The sequence below is a fragment of the Lynx canadensis genome, chromosome D1 (genome assembly GCF_007474595.2).
Source record: "Lynx canadensis isolate LIC74 chromosome D1, mLynCan4.pri.v2, whole genome shotgun sequence".
Lineage (NCBI taxonomy): Eukaryota > Metazoa > Chordata > Mammalia > Carnivora > Felidae > Lynx > Lynx canadensis.
Genome location: NC_044312.2, coordinates 101,258,011 through 101,281,886, shown reverse-complemented (window position 1 = coordinate 101,281,886; position 23,876 = coordinate 101,258,011). Strand labels below are relative to the sequence as shown.

At 37.5% G+C, this 23,876-nt stretch overlaps 3 protein-coding genes across 3 annotated transcripts; all 3 read right to left on the bottom strand.

Annotated features, from left to right (window-relative positions):
- Positions 1–3,181: 3,181 nt before the first annotated feature.
- LOC115525463 (olfactory receptor 5I1-like) lies at positions 3,182–4,135 on the bottom strand. The gene has a single exon (XM_030332666.1). The coding sequence runs from the start codon at positions 4,112–4,114 to the stop codon at positions 3,182–3,184; it is 933 nt and encodes a 310-aa protein (XP_030188526.1). The 5' UTR covers positions 4,115–4,135.
- Positions 4,136–4,888: 753 nt separating this feature from the next.
- On the bottom strand, positions 4,889–16,884 carry LOC115526379 (olfactory receptor 5L1-like). Its single transcript, XM_030333788.1, has 4 exons — positions 15,974–16,884; positions 14,611–14,656; positions 7,620–7,675; positions 4,889–5,177 (listed from the first exon to the last, which is right to left on the bottom strand). Exons 1-4 carry the CDS (start codon positions 16,882–16,884, stop codon positions 4,889–4,891), a joined length of 1,302 nt encoding a protein of 433 aa, XP_030189648.1.
- A 4,978-nt stretch (positions 16,885–21,862) lies between these two features.
- LOC115525518 (olfactory receptor 5D18) lies at positions 21,863–22,804 on the bottom strand. The gene has a single exon (XM_030332741.1). The coding sequence runs from the start codon at positions 22,802–22,804 to the stop codon at positions 21,863–21,865; it is 942 nt and encodes a 313-aa protein (XP_030188601.1).
- Between the last annotated feature and the right edge of the window lie 1,072 nt (positions 22,805–23,876).

Sequence of the window (23,876 nt, the reverse complement as noted above, 5' to 3'; positions counted from 1 at the left end):
GCAGCTTATTAGTTTTGCATTCCTGACTGGATGGACTTTTAAGACAAATCAAAGTATTTCATTATCTATTGACCATTTCACTTTGCAATCTCAAATAATTTATTTGTTGTTTAGAATATGTCATATATCAGTACCTCTCCATCATTGTCCAAATTCCTTCCCATCATAATGTACTTTAGTGAAAAACATATTAACTATATTCCTATCTATAAAAATTAAACTTATTCATGTCACATGAAATTAGATTCCCTGGCCAGCTTTCACATATGTGTGTCAGAATAAAAGAGATTTCTTTGTTCTTCTTTATGTTTTCATTTAAAGATGACTTTAATTTAATAGCCTTTACACATGGACAGGAAATGCGGATTTTGTTTTTGTTTGTGTTTTATTTTCATTTTTTTAAAAAACGGTAAAGAGGAGACAGGTGTTAAGATAAGAACTGGAATTCAGAGTGAGACAGACCTAGTTCACATCTATATACTGTCATTTACTTGTCAGCTGTGTGACCACAGATTATTAGTTTGTTACTCAGGTTCTTCATCTCCCTAACATGGCTTTAATATTTACATGTATGTGGCTTTAATATTTATATGTTATATATGTATATATATATACATATATGTGTATACCCATACATAGATAACATATAAACATAAAACATATAAACATATACATATAAATATACATATAAAACATATAAACATATTTATATACATATATACAAATATACATATAAAACATATAAACATATTTATATGTTTATATAACATAAACCATATAAATATTAAAGCCACGTACATGTAAATATTAAAGCCACATGCATGTAAATAAATATAGATATAGACATAGATATTTTTATAACCAGGTATATATCTATTTATCTGAGGATGATAGGGACTTTCTAAGATCATTCAGGGTCAACCAGCTCCCTTTCAGGAACTAAAACCTGGTGCCGAAATAGAAGACGGTATCATTCATGGCATCCTATCATGAACTGGTGTCCGCAGGATCCATCTTTATTCCCTTTAGGGCCTGCTCACCCGGTCATTCGGGTTCCAGTTGCACATCACAGCTGCAGGTCCTATTTGGAACTGTCTACCCAGCCACCTTGGGGCTTATTTTTCCTAATGTTGCCTTCACTCCTGAGCAAAGATTTCTTCATGACTACCCAGGCTGGCCACACTATTCCCATGTCCAGGCCAGATGCCTGAAACTATATTTCTGATCCAAGTCTCAAACCCCACATTGCCAAGAAACGAGTTTAGGTAATTAGTCCCAGGATACCCCATTTTGTGTTATGCTGCGTGGCCCCATCCCAAGGGCCAAGGATGAAATGGGACATTGTTGGAGGAGGTGGTGGAGAGAATGTGATCGCTGGTTGACCTGCGGTCTCAATCAGAGGCTCTTCACCCTTCCCTTGTCCTTGGAATATACATTCTGCCCACTATTCCCACAGTTTGAACTCTTCCAAGGACACAGACTTAAAGATCAATGTGGTGTTGAGGGCCCCCAGATGGTTTACATGACTGAGCCTAGTTAAGGCTTCTGTATAAACTTTTAAGATCCTGGAGCACAGGAGTGGCAATCTACTCCTCTTGGGGCTGCCCAAGACAAGCCTTGTAAGTCAGTTCATTAAACATTCCAGCTAGCAGTCTGGAGTGGTCTGCCTTTTTCTTCAGTCTCTCCCTACCCTCTGTGCGGGGGGGAGGACAGTTTATGAGGCAACATACACTTAATGACAAAAGAACCAATATGCATTTCCTGTGATGAACCTGTACACTGTGGTGAACATTGTCTGCTCAGTATTTAGGATGAAGTGTTTGTTTCTCGTTGTGATCAAGCTTCCAGTCCATTCTTCCCTACTGACAGCCCACATTGCCCAGAGCCCTTCCTCACCACTGAGCTATATGGACAAAAACCCTCTTGCAAAGATCCTTTCCACTGTAGTAAATGTAACTGTGATCCTTGTTTGTAACCCAGACTGCATTTTCACTGTCAGAAGGCTTTCCTGTCTAATTGACCCTCTCTCCCACTGTTCAACCTCACCTTGGGTTTAACACTTTTTTCAACTTTCTGCCACACTTTGTCTAAAAGCCAAGTCCCAGCAGCCCACCTAACTAAGACCTCACCATTTGTTGGCTTCTGATCCCATCTCTGGCTCTCAGAGAATAGCCTCCCTCAAGAACTTCAGCTCTCCGCTTACCAGTCAAGAGATTTCAGACCATACATTCTCGGGGAAATAGTTTATGAGCCAGATGTTAACTTTGTGGATATTTGCAAATTGTTTTTTAATAAGCCACCACGCTTAACAATATCTTGAAATAGTCATGTGTGTTTATAGTAGCCCTCTGGAGAAGGAAAAAAAAAATACTGCAAGAGAAATAGTTTCTGCCTATCCATAGGTGTATAATCTAAATAAAAACAACCAATAGCAAATGTACTCATGTTGACTTCGTGAACATTTACTCAGTATCTATATTGGGGAAAATGCTGTGATAAAGAGGCAAGGCATCAAATAAGGAACAATAATAAATGAGTAAGTCTAGTAGAGGGACAAAGCACACACAGACAGCTACAATGTCATATAGAAAATTCTGAGAGTCTCAAAGGAAGCACACTTAAGATTCAAATGAGGTTTATGATGTGACGTATCATCTGTAATCGAAGGAGATATCAGAAAAAAATCATATAGGAGTTAAAATTTGGAGAAGATGTTTTTAGAGTGAATACAATCAGACAGCTAAGCTGCAATGCACACATTTACATGGGAATAAAAATTAATTGAAAAATAGTCTCAGTAAATTGGATTTAGTTTCTTTCAGAAAAAGAGGGTTGTGACATTTAATGGCTTATCCAATGTTGAGAATAATTGTTATAAAAATTAGGATTGGAGGAAAAAGGAGTAAGAATATGAAATATAGGATATTATGTGAAGGGTAAATCTACTCCTTGAATACATATTAAAAGTTTTAACTTTAAAATAATAAAGAGATAGACATAATACAAGTGATGTGACTGGGCCTGGCTCTGATGTTAGGCTCTGACCTTATTTTGTAGTTGAGGCCTCATTACCCACAGATTTGGGAAACATCCATATCAAACTGACTTTCCCAACAGTGAGAACCAAAGGTCAAAGAACAGACATTGTTGAAAAAGTCATCAGGCTCAATTTCATTCTTTCTTAAGAAAGGAATTTTCGGCTGATCACTTTCTTAAAGGCATTTTTGACATCTTTGTTCCTCAGACTGTAAATTAAGGGATTCAACATAGGTATAATCAATGTATAGAACACAGAGGTCACTTTGTCAATATCCAGCGAATGACCGGCGCTGGGGCGCAAGTAAATAAAAATGAGGGTACCGTGGTAAATAGTGACCACAGTCAGATGGGAGGCACAAGTGGAGAACCCTTTTCTTCTTCCTTCAGCAGAACCTGTTTTAAGAATGGCTGCTATGATGCAGACATAAGAGAGAAGAACTGTTAGAAGACAGATAGCTTCCACTAAACCAGCAAAAACTACCAGAACAATGTCATGCATGTAAGTATCAGTGCAGGACAGAGAGAAGAGTGGGGAGATATCGCAGAAGAAATGGTTAATTTCTTTGGAGCAGAAAGACAGATGGAAGGTATTGGTAGTGTGAATAATTGAGCTCATGGTACCCCCCCAAAATGCTCCAATCGCAAGCTGGCAGCAAAGCCTCTTGGACATAATAACAGTATAAAGCAGTGGGTTGCAGATGGCTATGTACCGGTCATAAGCCATGGCAGCCAAGAGGAAAGATTCTGTGTCAACCAAAGAACAGAAAAAATATAACTGTGCAGCACAGCCCTTGTAAGAAATGGTCTTTTTCTCGGAAACCAAGTCTGCAAGTAATTTGGGGGCAATGACGGAGGAGTAGCATACATCGACGAAGGACAGTATGCAGAGGAAAAAGTACATAGGGGTGTGCAAATGGGAACTGGTCATGATTAATGACATCATCCCTAGGTTCCCCATTAAGGTAACAGAGTAGATAAAAAGGAACACAGCAAAAAGAACCCTCCAGAGTTCTGGATGCTCACTAAATCCCAAGAGAAAGAACTCAGTCTTCACAGTGAGGTTCTCCAATTCCATCCTCCGCAGTGCCCCGGACCTCTGCAGTTGTGGCACAAGTAATAATGATGGCAATATTAATAACTTCAACATTCACTAAAAATAACAACAATAACAAAAAAACCAGACAGAACAAATAGAAGAGTTATTCTAGATCCACTGTTATCTAAATCCATGTCTTGATAACACATGGGCATATCTACAGCGAGGGTAGGGTATATACATTTCAGATATATATATATATCTGTATATATATATATCTGTATATATATATATATATCTGTATATATATATATATATATATACACACACACACACAGATATAGGGTATTATACATTTCAAACATGCAGATTTTCAATTTCTTAATTAAATCAACACTCTGCCACTTCTATCATGTAAAGCTATTGTTTTCTGTATTTAAGGGCACCGCCATCAAATCAGTTGTTGAGCTATACATTCTTCGACTCCCTCATCCTCCACCAATGTCAAGTAATAGTGGCTAAACCACATGGGTATACAGCAATTTGAGTGGATAGCCTCTGTTCCCGTTTGTGTTGTTTTTATTTTCACAACAGATAGCATTGCCGTTCCAGCCGAAGCCCTCTATGAGAAGATTAGCAGAACTTCTGTTCCTTACCTTGAGCTGTGGCTGCCCCTCTGAAGAACAAAAAAACTCCGAAGAGTTGTTCGACATCCGCTGATAAGGTATAAAGAAGAAAGGTTCTGCGTTAATCATACAAGTGACTGAATCGCAGCTCTGTTTCTCAGAAGTTGTGAGACCTTGGTCAGGCCACTTAACCACTGAGCTTCAGTTCATCACCTATGACATGACAGTGATAGTGCCTTATAATCAAATTGTAAGTGTTAAGTGAATTTCCTTCCACAGTCTCCGTATCCTCACCATCTCGTTCCTTCACGGTTCTAAATCTGGCAGCCTGGCAATTCTGAGTCGATCCAGATGTCTGTTTTCCTTTTCTGGAATTCAAGCTACAGAACATAGCTAGAGAAATTCTCATGCCTACAGATTTATTAAATTCAATCCAGGGAAGATGATAACGATATCCAGGAGTGTGTCCATGCCCTCTGCCAGGAATAATTGTAAAAGATGTTGAAAAAAGGATCACTCTCCTTACCTTTCTATCTTTTTGCCTTTGACTGACCTTACTCTAGTTTAGAAATCTGTAAGTCGCAGAGAACTGATAGCAACACAATGCTTGTCTACGGACATGTGCATTTTGTCGAGTGTAGAGATAATGGATTTCCCTCTCTTCTATGGAAATAGCCAGTTTTTAGTCTATTTGTATATTTATTTGTGAATTTTTTTCAAGTTTTAATTTAAGTTCTAGTTAGTTAATATACATGGTAAAATGTTCAGGAGTAGAATTCAGTGATTCATCACTTTATATATAACAGCCATGTTCATCTTAAATGTCCTGCTTAATGATGAATTCTTGATCTATAATTCTTTGCATTATCTTTTATACCAATTAAAACAGCTTAGGGAATGAATGATGAAATAAAATCACTGAAAGTTTCATTTTATATTTGTATAAAAGTCACAATTTGTTAATATATCATCAAGTTAGCTAACATACCGGGTATACAGTATGTTCTTGGTTTTGGGGGGTAGATTCCCATGATTCATCACTTACGTACAACACCCAGTGCTTATCCCAGCAAGTGCCCTCCTCAATGCCCACCATCCATTTTCCCCTCTCCTTCAACGCCCCTGGCCATAAACCCTCAGTTTGTTCTCTGTATTTAAGAGCCTCTTACGGTTTGTGTCCCTCTCTGTTTGGAACTATTTTTTCTCCTTCCCTTCCCTCATGGTCTTCTGTTAAGTTTCTCAGATTCCACATAGGAGTGAAAACATATGATATCTGTCTTTCTCTGACTGAAAAAAAATAATAATCTTTTCCAAAGAAGACATCCACATAGCCAACAGACACATGAAAAGATGTTCAACATCACTCATCATCAGGGAAATACAAATCAAAACCACATTAAGATACCACCTCACACTAGTCAGAGTGGATAAAATTAACATCTCAGGAAACAACAGATTTTGGCAAGGATGTGGAGAAACAGGAACCCTCTTGCACCATTGGTGGGAATGCAAACTGGTGCAGCCACTCTGGAAAACAGTGTGGAGCTTCCTCAAAAAATTGAAAATAGATCTACCCTATGACCCAGCAATAGCACTACTAGGAATTTATCCAAAGGCTACAGGAGTGCCGACTCATAGGGGCATATGTACCCTAATGTTTATAGCAGCACTTTGAACAATAGCCAAATTATGAAAAGAGCCTAAAAGCCCATCAACTGATGAATGGATGAAGAAGATGTGGGACATATAAACAATGGAATACTACTTGGCAATGAGAAAGACTGAAATCCTGCCATTTGCAACAATGTGGATGGAACTGGAAGGTGTTAGGCTAAAAGTCACGATTTTAAGTTATATTTACATATATGTATATATAATTCATAAAATTGTTGTTTAACTTTTCATAGCATACAGTTATTTCCTTCATTTAATCTCTATTGAAAACCTTTATAATTCTTGTTAGGTCTCATTCTCTTTTTGGGTCTCTTCTTCTCACTACCAGAAAATGATTTCTGTCTTGTAGAGAAAAAAGATCCGATAGCTAGGAAGTATATGCTCAACTTTCTCATCAAGTCATGATATAAGCATTTGGATTCATCCATGGCTTCCTCTCTCCTTTCTTTTCCTTTTGTGGAATATCATGCCCTCACATTTTCTGAGGTTAATCCCTTCAACTGTGCACCCAGTTCTGATGTCTGCATCAATTAAGATACTTATACCATTACTACTAATCTTTCCTTCATAACCTTGCAGCACATAACATTGAAGTCAATGTCACCTTTAAAAATATTGCCCTGTATCTACTTCCATTTATTTTCTTTCATCTTATATCATGGTTTTCTTATAAGCGTCTACACTGGTTTCTACTTTCTCACTTCAGCCTACTCACATAGGATTTTTATCCCAATGACTTAAAACCCTTTTTGTTTCAATTCCAAACTACGTCCTATTTGTCAAAGTCAAAGATTTTTCAGTAGGTAATGAAATTTATTTCTCTATTTCATGTAATAGCTTTGACATCTCCTTTCTTCTTTTTTTAAATCATGTTTATTCATTTTTGATAGAGTGTGAGTGGGGGAGGGGTAGAGAGCGAGGGGGACAGAGGATCTGAAGTGGGCTCTGCACTGACAGCAGAGAGCCTGATGCAGGGCTTAAACTCATAAACTGTGATATCACGACCTGACCTAATGGCAGACACTCAACCTGCTGAGCTACCCAGGTGCCCCAACCTCTCCTTTCATCTTAAAATACCTTCCTCTCTTGGCTTTTGTACGCCTCTCTTGATTTCATTCCTAATGTCAACTTGCCCCTATTCAGCCTCCTTCATGCACAGTGGCACTTTCCTAGGGCTTCCTTCTCAACCTACTTCTCTCCTCGCTATGTACACTCTCCCAACATAATTCTGTGCCTTTCCTTACAGTACCAAGTAGACAGTGATAACTTTCACATGAGCATCTGTCCGACTCAGAGTGACCTAACAAAGAGTCACATGTACATTTCAGTGTGCCAAAAACTATATTTAATTACTATTGTTTCCTACAACATATGACTATTCTATGATTCCTGTCTTGAATATATATCTGCCACTTCCACTGCTAGTCCAAGTAAGATACCTCCTCTTACCCAAAGCCAAAGAAGAACCATTGATACAATCTGCAAAACGTGGCAAATATCCAATGTTTCCTTGTTTTTTTAAAAATAAAATTTAATGTTTATTTATTTTTGAGAGACAGAGACAGAGGGCGAGTGGCGGAGGGGCAGAGAGAGGACTAGACACAGAATCTGAAGAAGGTTCCAGGCTCTGAGCTGTCAGCACTGAGCTGGATGCAGGGCTCAAACGAACAGACCGTGGGCTCATGACCTGAGCCAAATTTGGATGCTCAACCGACTGAGCCACCCAGGTGCCCCAGAAACGTTTCCTTCTTATCATCATTGACACTCCATTATGTAATGTCATCCCTCAATTTCCTCAGTTGAACTTCTTTTTTTTTTTTAACTTTTTTTTTTTTTTTTCAACGCCTCAGTTGAACTTCTTAATTGGCCTCATTTTCTCTGATCAATTCCCATTCTACTTTCAAACACGCTACAAAATGAATTCATAAGCTACTGTAAGAATTACCTGTATAAAATAGATTTTGTGTTACGTAGTCTTCTTCCTACACTTAAATATTCCTTGTCCCCTACAAGCTCAGCATTGAAATACCTTCAGTGTTCACATATATTCCCATTTTTATCTCATATACTGTATCTCACTCCAAACACTTTGCTTTAAAAAAAAAAAAGTGTTAATTGGAGAAAGTGCTATCTCTGAGCTACTAGTCAACTCTTTGGAGTTCTCCCTTCCTGAAATACATATGGCATCCTCCTTAGAAAATATCAACTCTCATTGAATGACAGCTCATCTGTTCCTGTCTACAAATATGAGAGATAAGATTGTCAATTGACCTAAAAGTGGAACAATGGCCACCACTGTGAAGGCAAAGGGATAAAATTAGAGCCAGTGGCTAGAAAGGCAAACGTGGATGAAATGCTTCTTTGTTATGTCATGCCCTCTTTTGGTATCTATGAAGAATGACTACCAAAAAGTAGGCATGAAAAAAAGAGGCTCATCTTTAAGGCCAATGCTAAAATAAGTTTGGGGGTCTGAGCCATAGAGAAGAACCACTTTTTGCTGGACTTATTTGTTACCAAATCCCTTATTTTTAATCACAGAATCAAAGGTAATGAAGAGATTAATTTTTATAGAGAATATTTTTTTACAATGATCTTTCAAGGATGTTATATACTTTCAGATTAAAAAGACTTTCAGGAAAGGAAATATAAATGTCAAATGGAACAATAGAAGGGGAAAGGAATAGAAGATATAAAAGAGTCAGAAGCGTCCAAAGAGGAACCAAAAAATCTGCTCTTCAATGCAATTGGTAGGTGAGGATGAAATTGGGGGCTTCGAAAAGAGTTTAGTAAAATAGTATATTCTGACAGCCAAAGCTCTATATTGAGCGCTAGTCACTAACTTTGTAAAGCATTTTTCTGTTGCCTCAAAGCCACTCCCCTAATCCTACCCCAGTCCTGTCACCTGTGTATTGACAATTGTTCGTATGAACACATGACTACAGGATAGAATAAATAGTATGACCTACAAATGCATTAACCTCAATTTATAGTTCAGTCTGCTCAACTTAAAAAAAAATAAGAAGCAATGAGAGCTGTGTTTATAGTTAGATTCCTAATCAGAGTCCAATAATGCTGAAGATTGTCTTAAGAATATCATCTATTAAATGTGATTTTTTTGTTGTTGGTGGTGGTGGTAATGTTGCTTTTGCTGGAAATACCTTGAGAAATAAAATCTGTGTTATTCTAAGCATGTGTCTTCTCTGGGCACCTCGGTGGCTCAGTCAGTTAAGCATCCGACTTTGGCTCAGGTCGTGATCTCACAGTTCGTGGGGTTCAGGCCGGCATCAGGCTCTGTGCTGACAGTTCAGAGTCTGGAGCCTGCTTCGGATTCTGTGTCTCCCTGTCTCTCTGCCCCTTCCCCGTTCATACTCTGTGTCTTTCTGTCTCAAAAATAAATAAAACATTTAAAAAATTATAGGCATGTGTCTTCTCAAAAGATCAGTTTTCTGTGTGTAAAATAAACGATTTTATGAAGATGAGCACTTGAAATCCTGCCCAACTCTGATGTCCCAGGATTATGTGAAGAACACTTACCAGATCACTGTCTTTCTTTCATTTACCTTACTACTCTGTTGTCAGCATCAGTTCATTTTTCACTGGAAAAATCAGCTTTGACAGTTATTGACAGTTTGACAATATTAAAAAGGAATCCATTGCAAGATTTTCCATAATCCATGTGTGCAGGCCTTTTATGTCCATATAAGAAACCTGGGCCTCCCTTAGGAAGGCAGTGTTTCCTTAGGATAATGCAACACCTTTTATATTTTGCCTTGAGTCTTCTGAGATTAGCTTTCAGATCTCATTTAGGATCCCAGGAATACACACTCTGATATCCAAATCCCAGTGGGAAAAGATATGTGAGCAATTAAACAGTTCTACTGAGGAATTGTTTAACTCAAAAACACAAAATGAAATGATGTAATGTGTTTTTCTATAACTTGAAGATGTCTCAAAGAAAACTATATTTTTTAGTTTTGAAATGGTAGATTATTATTTTTTTAATTTTTAAAAATGTTTATTTATTTTTGACAGAAACAGAGCATGAGTGGGGGGGGGGTTGGGGGCAGAGAGAGAAGGAGACACAGAGACACAGAATCCAAAGCAGGTTCCAGGCTCTGAGCTGTCAGCACAGAGCCGGACACGGGGCTTGAACTCATAGACTGCGAGATCATAACCTGAGCCGAAGTCAGGGGCTCAACTGACTGAGCCACCCAGGCGTCCCGATGAAATGATAGATTCTTATATAAAATTAGATTACGTTATTTTTCGTCTGATTTTACCAGCTCAAAGCAATTTATCAAACAGCTATCAGAGTATTATTCTATGTGATAGGATGGTAGAATAAACTGGAAAGAAGCAAAAATATTTCTATCTAGCTGTTGAAAATTAGAAGACCCTAAAAGTCAAATGTCAGTGGAAAACCAATTATGACTGAAGTTAATGACTCTGATATGTGCTAAGTGTGCATCTATGTGCAAGTGAGATTCTGGCCATCCAAGGCCAGAATAGCTCAGAGAATCTTTCTTTAATAAATACATCTACTCTGTAAATATGTGTACCAGACAGTGTTTTGGGTACAAAACAGAAAGAAGAAAGATAACTTGGACTGCACATTTAAGAATTTTGTCAATTACAGAATAGTGAATAAGAGATGATAAAAGAAACAACATAAACAATTACACAAAGTTTGGAAAGTGTGCGGCATAATTGTAGACCTGAAAATGAGATTTAAAGAGAATGTGTTGTCTCATGAAGAAAGATAAGGCTAGATCTGTATATATACATCTTGGTATTTTGGCAAAGAGAACTATAAGAAGCTTTGAACTTCTATATGCCCAGAAGATTTATATCAACAAAAAGAAGCTCCATTTCTAACAGAACCTCAGTTAAGTTATTAGCTCACTAACCACTCACGTGAACCAATCCACTCAGAAACCAGTCACTGCATCTCTTGATTACTGGCCATTAACACTTCCTCAAATCCCATTGGCTGAATGCTGGGGAACATCATCAAAAAGATGTGAAAGCTTCTGCACAGCAAAGAAAATAATCAGCAAAAGTAAAAGGCAACATATGAAATGGGAGAAGATATTCACAAATGAAATATCCAATACACTTATCAAACTTAACACTCACAAAACAAATAATCAGTGAAGAAATGGACAAAAGATATGAACAGACACTTCTCCAAAGAAGACATCCCAATGACTAACAGACACATGAAAAAATGCTCAACATCACTCATCATTAGGGAAATACCACAATTAAAACCACAATGAGATACCACCTCACGCCAGTCAGAATGGCTAAAATTAACAACTCAGGCAACAACAGATGTTGGCAAGGATGCGGAGAAAGAGGACTTTTTTTGCACTGCTGGTGGGAATGCAAACTGGTACAGCCACTTTGTGAAACAGTATGGAGTTTCCTCAAAAAGTTAAAAATAGAACTACCCTATGACCCAGCAATTGCACTACTAGGTATTTATCCAATGGATACAGGTGTGCTGTTTCAAAGGGGCACATGAGTCCCAAAGTTTATAGCAGTGCTATTGACAATAGCCAAAGTATGGAAAGAGCCCAAATGCCCATCGATGGATGAATGGATAAAGATGTGGTATATATATACAATGGAGTATCACTCGGGAATGAATGAATGAAATCTTGCTATTTGCAACTGAGTGGATGGAACTAGAAGGTATTATGTTAAGGGAAATTAGTCAGAGAAAAACAAATATCATATGACTTCACTCATACATGGAATTTAAGATACATTACAGATGAACATAAAGGAAGGGAAGCAAAAATAATATAAAAACAAGGAGGGGGACAGAACATAAGAGACTTTTAAATACAGAGAACAAACTGAGGGTTGCTGGAGGGGTTGTGGGTGGGGGGATAGGCTGAATGGGCAAATGGCATTAAGGAAGACACTTGGGATGAGCACTGGGTGTTATACATAGGGGATGAATCACTGGAATCTACTCCTGAAATCATTATTGCATTATATGCTAACTTGGATATTAATTAATTGACTGATTAGTTAATTAATTTTTAATTAATTAGTTAATTAGTTAATTAATTAAAAACAACAACAAAATACGTGACTGCTGAATGACTGATGAGTTAGACTCAGGTACTCAGAGGCTCCTCACCCCCTCCCTTGTCCTTGAAATGTATGTCTTGCCTGCCTTTCCCACTCCCAGAGGCTGCTCCAAGGACCTAGCCTTGAGTTAGTGATGTAGTGTTAAGAACACCTGCATGGTATATGTGACTGAACCCAGTTAGGATCTTTTTATAAACTTTTAAGATTTGGTGGGTGGGTGCAGGGATCCATTTTGTCTTGCTACTGCCCAAGACAAGCTTCATATATGAGTTCCCTTTGATTATTAAAACTGGTACCTGTCAACCTGGAGTGACCTGCCTCTTCCTTCCGGTCTCTCCCTGCCCTCCAAATAATGGCACTGGCCTCAAATTATACCTGAAAAGCTCCCAAGAGAGTTGCAAATCAACCTTGCAACGAGAGAGGCCAACTAAGAATAGGAGAGTTTGGGTCCCCACCGGAAAATTGAGATGCAAATAGTAAGAGAATGAGAATTACATATCAACTCCTATAGTTTGCAAGTAAGGGAGTGATCAGATTATATAAATAAAACAAAACCACTTAAAGAAATAGAAAAAGAAACTTTTGTGTAGTTGCTTTTCAGATATTTGAGGAGCACTCAGTGTTTCTCAATTATTCCCAGACAATTGTGGATGTTATCTATGAAGTAACCTTGGGAGGGAAAAAGAAACCTGATATTTAAATTTTTTTGTGAAGCTGAATGTAAATGAGACTTTCTCTTTCTTTCTTTTCTTTCTTTCTTTGTTTGTTTGTTTCTTTCTTTCATAAAACGAAACAATCAGCTTCTCCATATGAAAATTGCACCTGTGTCTTAGTAGGATATGGAGACCAGTAACTATTCAAGCCCAGATTAAAGCTATTCTGTGTCTCTGAGACCCTAAAACCCAAGGTCTCTGAAAGGAACATTGCAGATTCTGAAGAGAGATCAGAGTAGTAACTGGGTAAAATGTGAGCTTCTGGCTAACCAAAAAGGCTTTTTAAACACACAAAAGCTCAATATCGAGGGTCCCTCTGAAGACACTGGAGCTCTTACATACTGAAGCCTGCTAGTCCGGTGACTCCTGGCTCAAGTGGCTGTCTCTCTAGGTGAAATTGGAAAATGTCGGGAGACTTTTTGCCTATCACAAAGGTAGGGAAGGGTGGTAAAGGTCGCCAATGAGTAGAGGTCAGGGATGCTGCAAAACATCCCATAATATACAGACCAGACCCCTATAGCACAGAATTATCTAGAGAGAAAGGCCAATAGTGCCAACGTGGAGAAACCCTGTTCTTGTTGGAAGACCAAAGGTGAAAGATGTTTTTCTCTTACCTTTATCTTAAAACCCAAGTCTCATGGGTGAGGTGGGAAATCTCACTCCATTTACAACATTTAAAAAGCAATATAGAGCCATATTTTTATCATATGCACAATATATAACTCCATTTTTAGTCATTATATATTCATCAATTACAAAGAAATAATGAGTAGCTGTCTTTGCCAGGAATACTGGAATATTTCTAAGTAACTCTTACCCTCAAGGATGTCTTTTTAAGAAACATCAGGAGTGCATTTTATGAGCCAGGTCTTTGCAGTTTTGTTATTATGTTTAAGTTCAGTGATAACTCTGAGTCAGGCAACTTGTCTTCAGTTTATATTTGAGAGACTCAAGGTTAAGCAAGATTAAGCATCTTCCTCAAAATCACTCTTCAGGATCTGAAACTGGCTCCATCCTATTTAACTTAAGCAACAAAGACCTATATTATGTTTAAATTAGTAAGTCCAATAAAAATATAGTCAATAACAAATATAAAGTGAAATCTTAAGAAAGTAAGAAAACAAAGGGAGTGTTAACATTGTAGGAACACAGGAAAAGTACATTATACTTTGGCCTTTAAAAGGTGGATGTCTTAAATTTGAAAATGGACATTGTTTTAATATGTCAAGCTCTAATCCCTGGGACCTGCAAATGCCACCTTGTTTGGGAGAAGGTCATTTGCAGATGTGATTAGGCTAAGGATTTTGAGATGAGGAGATTATCCCTGATTACCTGAGTGGGCTGTAAATGCCTTCACAGGTGACCTCAGAGAGTCAGTCTCTTTCATACACACACACACACACACACACACACACACACAAGAGTAATAAAGATAGAGAGCAAAGATAATTGAAGATACCAGCCTTGAAGGTTGAAGTAATACAACCCCAAGTCAACAAATGCTTGCGGCCACCAGAAACTGCAAGAGTTGAGGAAAGCATTGTCCCCAAGAAGCTCCTAAAGGTATATGGCTTTCTTGGCACTTTGATTTTGGCCCAGTAACAGTGATGTCAAATTTCTGCCCTCACAACCTATAAGACGATAAAGTCTATTGTTTGAGGCCACCAAATTTATAGTCCTCTTTCTTTTTTTCCCCAGAAGCCATGGGAAACCAATGCAATCAATAGGTTTAGGATATAATAAATTTGAAAAAAAAGTAAATGCCTAAAATAATATAAGGCAAAAGAAAACATTAGTAAGAACACAGAAACTTAAGAAAAGTAAGGCATCAGATACATAATCTACTTATCTAATCAAGGATTAAAATATAGAATGGAGAATAAAAGGTAAAACTAAAAATAACCATAGTAATATCAACAAATAATTTATTAATCATTTATAATATATCATATATAATGCTAAGAATTTAAGAGACATAATTTAATTTTCATGGAAATTTTATTAGAAAATTATAGTATTGTCTCTATTTTGTAGAAGAGACAGTTTTTTTTAACTTATTATTTTATCGAAGTATACTTGACATACAATGTTATATTATTTTCAGGGGTACAACATAGTGATTCAACAGTTCTATACATTACACAAGACTCACCATGGTAGGTTTGGTTATCATCTGTTACCACACAACATTATTACAAATTATTGACTGTATTTCCTATGCTGTACTTTTCATCCCATGACTTAAATTTTATGACTGGAACTTTGTGCTTCTTAATACCCGTAAAAGAAACTTTAAAACTTCTAAAAAATGACTAAAAATATTACACAGAAATTTACTCCAAATGTTCACTAAAATACATAGGTTATAAGACAGATGTGTGTGCATTCCCTAGAAAAATGAAAGTCTGATGAAAAAGGTTGCATGCTTTAACGATGATGAAAAGACTTGTCTTCCTATGTGCACTTTGTTAGAAATATATTGATTTGTTCTCAAGCCAAGAAACAGAGTCTAACAAGGCCTCCCAAACACACTCAAAGCAATTAGAGATTGGGGAGAGCAGCAACATTACCAGGTGCATTTGAATCATCCATAAAACAGATAATATATGGCTTAATAAGACAAGCAAGTGGAAAACAAAAAAGCATGCATAGTCCCCCAACTCATAAAATTTTTACCTACTTTATTTTTCATTCACATCCACCCAAAACCAGCCCCTCATTAAATATCTGATGTCTAGTTAAGAAAATAGTTTTTCAAAAGGTAATCTAGATCCCAACACTTTCTTGAGTGCTTCTTCACATCCTTGTTCCGCAGGCTATAGATGAGGGGGTTGAGCATGGGAATCACTACAGTGTAGAACACCGTGGCCACCTTGTCAGTATCCATACTGTTGCCAGAACTGGGCCGGCAGTAAGTGAAAAGGATTGTTCCGTGGAAGACAAGGATGGCTGTGAGGTGGGAGGCACAGGTGGAAAAGGCTTTGCGCCTTCCCTCGGCAGAGTGCATCCTCAGGATGGTGATGAGAATTAGCAAGTAGGAGGTGAGGATGATCACGATGGTGGTGATCTCATTGAAGGTGGCCACGATGTACAGCAGCAGTTCATTCATAGTGACATCAGAGCAAGCAAGGGATAAGAGAGGGGGCAGATCGCAGAAGAAGTGGTCAATCACATTTGATGTGTAGGATGGGATCTCCAGAGCTAAACACAAGTGGATCAGAGAACACACCATCCCACACAGGTAGCAACAAGACACCAGCTCCACACAGAGATTGCGGGACATGGTGACCGTGTACAACAGTGGGTTGCAGATGGCCACGAAGCGGTCATAGGCCATGACCGCCAACAGAAAGACCTCACTTACCACACATGTACAAAACAAGTAGAATTGCACGGTGCACCCCAGGAACGAAATGGCTTTGTCCTCGTTTAAGGTATTAGTTAGCATCTTTGGCACGATGACGGTGGAGTAGCAAAAATCCACAAAGGACAAGTGGTTGAGGAAAAAGTACATGGGAGTGTGAAGGTGACAGCTGACCTGAATCACTGCCATCATGCCCAGGTTGCCCAGCACCGTGACTCCATAGATGAAAAGGAACACAGAGAAGAGGGCGACTCTCAACTCAGGGGCTTCTGCGAATCCGAGGAGAATGATGAACTCGGTCACACCGGAGCAGTTTTCCGTGCCCATGTTCCCATTTGATTGAGGTTGGAGAAAAATATTCATAGTTATCCTCCATTGTGTGATCCCAGATTCATTTTTTGGCTGTCTCTTAAAAAAAAAGACATGAAAATGCATAAGATAGTTATTTTCTTCCGCAAAGAATTAGGACACGGCTTTTGTGAAGTTTAGGAAAAGTGCAGGCATTGTGGAAAGATGCGTAAGGTCACACGTTGATTCACAGATCACACAGAAACATCCACATCCATCACGGTGTATATGATTCCTTAAGCGAGTCCTACACAATTTACAGCTTGGCACTGAATCATTAGAAAGACCTCAAACATAATTAGCCACATTGTGTTATGAAACTCAAATCCCCTTTTCCTGGCAGAGTGTTTAATGAGTACTGAATCTAGTGAGATCTCAGAAAATAATGTTTTAAAATACACCACGTCCTTCCCTGTTTTCCACTGAAATGTTGAGAAGCATGTCTGTTGAAAGTTGTTAATCCACAAGTGTTGATTTTTTACCCATATGTTTAGATGTTTAGCTTTTACACTCCATGCTCGCATTTTTTTTTCTGTAAATTAACACAGTGATTTTCTTAATTTTGTTGTTCAGTGTAAGCGTTTGACTCAATTTTGGCTCAGGTCATTATCTTACCATTGTGAGATTGAGCCCCGCATCCTGCACTGCTCTGAGCAGGGAGCCTGCCTGCGAGTCTCTCTCTCCCTCCCTCTGCCCCTTCCCTGCTCGCACTCCCTCTGTGTCTCTCAATATAAACAAATAAACAAACAAACAAAAGAGAAAGTGAGTGATTCCAACATTTGTATGAGAAACCACTTCCAAACATATTAGTTGAAAACAACAACTGTTAATTGAATAGGTCACTGTTGTGTAAGTCTGTAAGATAGTACTGCAGATCTGATCATGACATGATTGATCTTGGCTTGGTCTGCTTATGTATATGATATGAGCTTGGCAGTTTAGGTGATCTAAGAGGACTTCACACCCATGTAGGGCACTTGGCTAGATGTCAGATCATATGCTGGAGGTAAGGGTGACAGGCTGTGCCTGTTAACACGGAAACTTACCTGAGAGATTGTGAAAATCCCCAAGGTTATGAAAAAGCCATGTTGCCTCTCAGAGGCTTAAAACTTGAACAACGTCATTGCAACTACTCTCCGTTAGCCAAAGCTACTCAGAAAAGCAGACTACCCTGCAGGAGTGGGGAAACTGACTCCACCATGTAATCAGAAGAGCTGCACGGTGGCATAGACACCAGAGGACTGGAGAATTTTGGCTATGTTTGCAATCTACCAGACTGGATAAACAAACCCTGTTGAGAGAATTAATTTCCAAAATTTTGCCCTTCAACAAAATCGGAGAAACTCAGTATAAATTTTGTTTGATGCGTTATTTTTTAAATTTCTGATAAAATGTCATTGTGAGGAACTGGCACATAACTTGGGTGAGTTGAAAGATTTGAGTGACCTTACTAATACAGCACAATTTCTGACACAGTTTCTAGTCTCAATTACTCTTAACATGACCAAAAAGTCTCAGTATTTTCTTTTTAAGAAGTAGAAATAGAGATGATGCTTAACCCTCTTGCTTTCTAGCATTAAGTGATATCTTTCCATGGATACATTTAATTAACTGAAATAAAAAATCCAAATATATACTCATGATATTTCTCACGAAAATAAATATTTGCAAACACATTTTTTTTTCAATTTTGGGTAATTGTATTTTATCAAAATTTGCAAATGCAATTATGTTTTTGATTAGTGATGCAATTATTATTTTTTTTATTTTTTTTAACGTTTATTTATTTTTGAGACAGAGAGAGACAGAGCATGAACAGGGGAGGGGCAGAGAGAGAGGGAGACACAGAATCTGAAAAAGTCTCCAGGCTCTGAGCTGTCAGCACAGAGCCCGACGCGGGGCTCGAACTCATGGACCATGAGATCATGACCTGAGCTGAAGTCAGACACTTAACCGACCGAGCCACCCAGGCACCCCCAATTATTATTGTATTATTACAAGGTTAACTTAATCTATGAAAAAGAACTTTCAATATTGCCAAGAGCAATATTAATCCAAGAGATTAAAAGTATGAATGTCATTTATAAAATAATATTCAATGGATTGGGGTAACATTGAACATGAGTTGAGGAAGAAGAGTGACACAAATCTGCTTTCAGATGTTCTTATTTATGTAATTTAAATGAATTATGCTACACAACAGAAATCACACTTTTTGTGCTATTTAAATTTATGATGAAATATTTTGTATGCAGACTTAAATTCTTTCCAAAACTGAGATGCACACAACGAAAAAATTTGGAGGCTAATGTCATGTTCTATATAGAAGCAACAGAATCTGTCATAATGAATTTGAAATGTGGCAACTTGAAATGAAAGAAAACACAAGATTGTCCGCTAGAGTTTAGTAGAAGATATGTCTGGAGTCTTAACCAATTGCTTTCATTTCTGTCAACAATTGCTTTTACAACCTTGGCCGGGTCACTTACGTGTTATGGGCTTTGGTTTCCTCAGAGTAAGAGCTAAATGGTTGATGTTACTTTTACCCCCAAATGATCATCCTTTGTCCAAGCAAGACACAAGTACAATGAGAGTCTCTCTAAAGAGGGATTACTCATCTTTGATTCAATGTAAGAGTCACATAAATAATTTCCCAAATTTTGAGGAAAATTAGGATTGTATAAGTGTAGGAAAATTGTATTCATTTATGAATAATGAGTTAATTTGTTGTATAAGTGTATAAGTGAGTAAAGGAGAAAAGGCTTAACTATAGGTTGATCCACAATGGGCTTATGGAAAGAAAGGTGCCAAAATTCCACCCAATGCAAAACGCATTTTTGAAGTGGAATTCAAGGATATTGACTGAAATAGCAAAATTTCAGGTATGAAGACATCAGCAGCAATAAAACATGGCCTTGAAGAAACATGTAACTAATTAGAGCTGGATACTATTGGAAGGGAAGACTGAACTGGAAAATTCAAGAACACAGAGATTGTTTACCTGCTCCCCAACCTGTAATATATGTAATCCATTATAATTCCCTAAAGTTTGAAATATTTTCCTACAGCTGTGTAAAATATTGGCTAAAGAGACTGAGTATCCTTTTACCTCATGTTGTAAACTAAAAGGCTCACTAAAATGTATTGAGTGTCTTGAAAATAAAAAAAGGACCAAAAGAAAGTGAAAGATAAATTTGTGGAAATGCATTCCCTCCTCAGACATCCATTTCTAAAACACTGTTTCTTAGAATTGTATCTTACCATGTAAAATGGTTATTTAAGTGATTCCTTATTTTATGATGTATATAAATAGAACATTTTAATAATGATCATTAGTTCAAAATAATATGCACATTTCAAGTAACTTTATTGAGCCCATATAAAATTGTTCTCCCTTACCAGAATACCAGGAAATTTATGTTTTTCAATATAGTAATAATTTGTTTGCAATTTTAACTATCTATATTGAGTAGAGAGAAAAAGAAGCACGTGCAAGGTGTTTAAGTAAACTGTGTTATTAATATTATAGAAATCTGGTATTTTAAATTTGCCAGATTAAGTAGGCCTTGATGCTAATTAGTATTTTTATTTTTATTGTATTTTGACTAAAGTATATAAACAATTCGTTTTGAGAACTTTTTTTTAAGGTAGTAGTTTAGTTGAGAAGGATTCAAAGATTATGCTCATGTTTAGGAAAATAATTAATAAAGTTTTGATAACGTTTTTGACATCTTCATAGGCAGAATAATAGTATGAAACATAGGATGGGCAGGAACTCATTATGCTTATTTTTTGCATATAAGATATTCTGAAATCCAGGGGCTCCTGGGTGGATTGTCAGTTGAGCATCCAACTCTTGATTTTGACTAAGGTCATGATTCCAAGATTGTGGGACTTGGCCCTACATCAGGCTCTGTGCTAAGCATGAACCTGCTTAAGATTCTCTCTCTCTCTTGCTCTCTTTCTCCCTCTGCCCTTCACTCTCTCTTTCCTCTAAAAAAATAAATAATGAGAGTTTGTGAAATCCAATCTAACATCTTTAAGCCTTTGGTGGAGCCTATGATAGCTTATCAAACTGCCACAATGGAGCTCCTTTGAAAACACATTCAGGATATAGACCATGTCTTATCAACTTTCCACTCATGCCCAGTAACCTATACACACAATGCAACACACGCACACACACACACACACACACACACACACACACACTGCAACACACACACACATGTTATATAGTAATCATTCAATAAAATGTTTGTTTGATAAGTGACTCAGTATTGCATTCTGACCTCCCTGATTTTGCAATGCTTTGCTCTTCTGAATAAAACTCATATGTTGTGTCCTGAAACTCTGTTCATCTTGTTATCCAAAGCCAAGTTCAAATAACACCTAGTTTTTGGAGGGGTTATTCAGACTCCCCAAGGGACTTGAACTTTTCTTTCATTTAAACACTTGGTGGTACTTTTCATTCCCACTTTATACAAAGGCCACTTTCTTCACTGCCTTACTGTTAACACTGGGTTTTACGTTGCACAGAAAGGAATGCTATGTCCCATTTTAACTGCTACTTTTACTTTTAGGAGATAAATTTATATGTTTATTGAGAGCCTAGTCTACTCCAGGTATGTTACAAGAAAGGGAAATGAAATTAATGTTTATTGATATTATACAAAGTATCCACATAATATTTATATTACCTTTTAGACCTCACAATCAGATTAGGAGCTAATTTATGTTACCTCATTTTTGTGGATTAAAAACCAAAGATGAGGGGGATTGCTGACTTTTTTTTCCAGTAAGCAAGAGAGAGCATCAAGGTCAGTCTCTTTGAATAAAAATCTGCATTCTTTTCATTGTACATCGACTCTTCATTATTTTTAAATGTATCTTTATAATCAACGTTTATGGGTACACGATTTATATTTCAGGGCCAAACTCTAGTCAAATAACATGCTTAAGAAAAAAAGACTTTAGTATCCATTATCTTGCCGACTGTATCCTTGACGTCCTTATTTCTCAGACTGTAGATCAAGGGATTCAGCATAGGGATCACCACTGTGTAAAACACAGACGCCACTTTGACTGTATGCCTGGAGTTTTTGGAGTTAGGAACACAGTAGAGGAAGAGGATGGTTCCGTGGAAGATGGTGATGGCTGTCAGGTGGGAGGCACAGGTGGAGAAGGCTTTGCGACGACCACTGGCTGAACGCATCTTGAGGATGGTGACAATGATAAACACATAAGACATGAGAATGATGAGCAGTGTGCTGACCTCATTAAAGGTGGCAAAAATGAAAAGCAGCAACTGATTGATGTAAATATCAGAGCAAGACAGGGACAGCAATGCAGAGAACTCACAGAAGAAGTGATTGATTGTGTTGAAACCCTGGAAAGATAATCTGACAGCAGAACATGTGAGTATCAGGGAACATGCTACTCCCCATGCGTATGATCCGACTACCAATATGGCACAGAGTTTCTGGGACATGGCCGCTGTGTAGAGCAGAGGGTTGCAGATGGCCACAAAACGGTCATAGGCCATCACAGCTAATAAAAAGGATTCAGCTACCACAAAGGTACAAAAGAAAAAGAATTGGACTACACATCCTGAAAGTGAAATGGTCCTGTCTTCTACAACTAGGTTTGCCAGGGTCTTGGGAACAATGATGGAGGAATAGCAGAAATCCACAAATGAGAGGTGGCTGAGGAAAAAGTACATGGGGGTGTGCAGTTTGGAGTTAATCTTGATTATAACTATCATCCCAATATTTCCTACAACAGTGACACTGTAGATGGCCAAAAAAATCAAGAAGAGAGGGACTTTCAGTTCTGGGTAATCTGAGAAGCCCAAGAGAGTGAACACAGCCCCAGTTTTATTTCTCTCTGACAGTAACATGATGGTTTCTGCCTGTCAGAATCTGAACTGGTCCTGAAAATAAAAATATTAAAGAGAGTGAACATCTAAGAAGCTTGCCTATCTGCCCCTTACACCACTGAAGATGAAGCAAAATGTCTTTTCATAATTTCTTTATGTGTTTGTTAGCAAGATATGCTATCTAATATTTGAAAATATGCAAAACAGTTTTTAAATGCTCTTTAAGTTAAAAAACAATATAATTATTGAATTAAAAAATTTTAAGTCTTTGGGGTGCCTGGCTGACTAGAGCATGCGACTCTTGATCTCGGCGTTTTAAGTTCAAGACCCACATTGGGTGTAGAGATTATGTAAATAAATAAATAAACAAACAAACAAACAAATAAAAAAATAAGTTGATAGATAAAACCTTTAAAGATTGTTTAAATTCCCAACTGTAAATTTTAATATTTATAAGTAGTATATGAGATAAAGGGATTTATGGTTGTTAAATCAAACTTCCCATAAAGTTTTTAGTTTCCCTTGAACATTAGAAGTTCATAAAAGATACACCTAGGATAATAATGACTGATTATGCCAGCCTTATAATCAGTACAAAAATGAGGAATTTCCAAACAAATTAATGTCTACAACATATGTTTACACTATGACATTAAGAAAAAACACCCATAACACTTTATGTTACATTTCACAAAGTACTTTAATCTTTTTCTTTCTAACTCAGTAAATCTGATATCAAATAAACCTTAACTTGTTTTTCAGGATATTCTTCTCAACAAATGGGCTCTTAATTGTCAATCTTTCCTCATCGCTTGATAAATAATTAGAATAGGTGATAAAGATAATCACGTCCACTTCCTAATTCTAGGGGTGATAAAAGAAACCTTGACTTTCCCAACGATATGCAAGTAGGGACTAATCTATGTATCCGTGACTAGTGCCCTGATTGGAGCCCAGCCATGTGTCCATTCCTACACACCAGACTCTGACCCATGTTCTAGGTCTAGACACCAGGAAACTGTTAATCATCTCTCTGTTAAGGCTATCTCTGGTCCCACAACCCAAGAAATAGTTTCAGATGGCCCATCAATAA

What these genes read in the sequence shown, in the direction of transcription:
- LOC115525463 (XM_030332666.1), bottom strand. Translation starts at nt 4,114, where the DNA reads ATGGAATTGGAGAACCTCACTGTGAAGACTGAGTTCTTTCTCTTGGGA.
- LOC115526379 (XM_030333788.1), bottom strand. Translation starts at nt 16,884, where the DNA reads ATGGGCACGGAAAACTGCTCCGGTGTGACCGAGTTCATCATTCTCCTC. An exon ending in GTGAAGAAGCACTCAAGAAA is followed by an intron (nt 14,657 to 15,973) that starts GTGTTGGGATCT and finishes TCAACCTTCAAG; the next exon opens with GCTGGTATCTTCAATTATCT. An exon ending in TCTATCTTTATTACTCTTGT is followed by an intron (nt 7,676 to 14,610) that starts GTGTGTGTGTGT and finishes ACTCTTTGTTAG; the next exon opens with GTCACTCTGAGTCGGACAGA.
- LOC115525518 (XM_030332741.1), bottom strand. Translation starts at nt 22,804, where the DNA reads ATGTTACTGTCAGAGAGAAATAAAACTGGGGCTGTGTTCACTCTCTTG.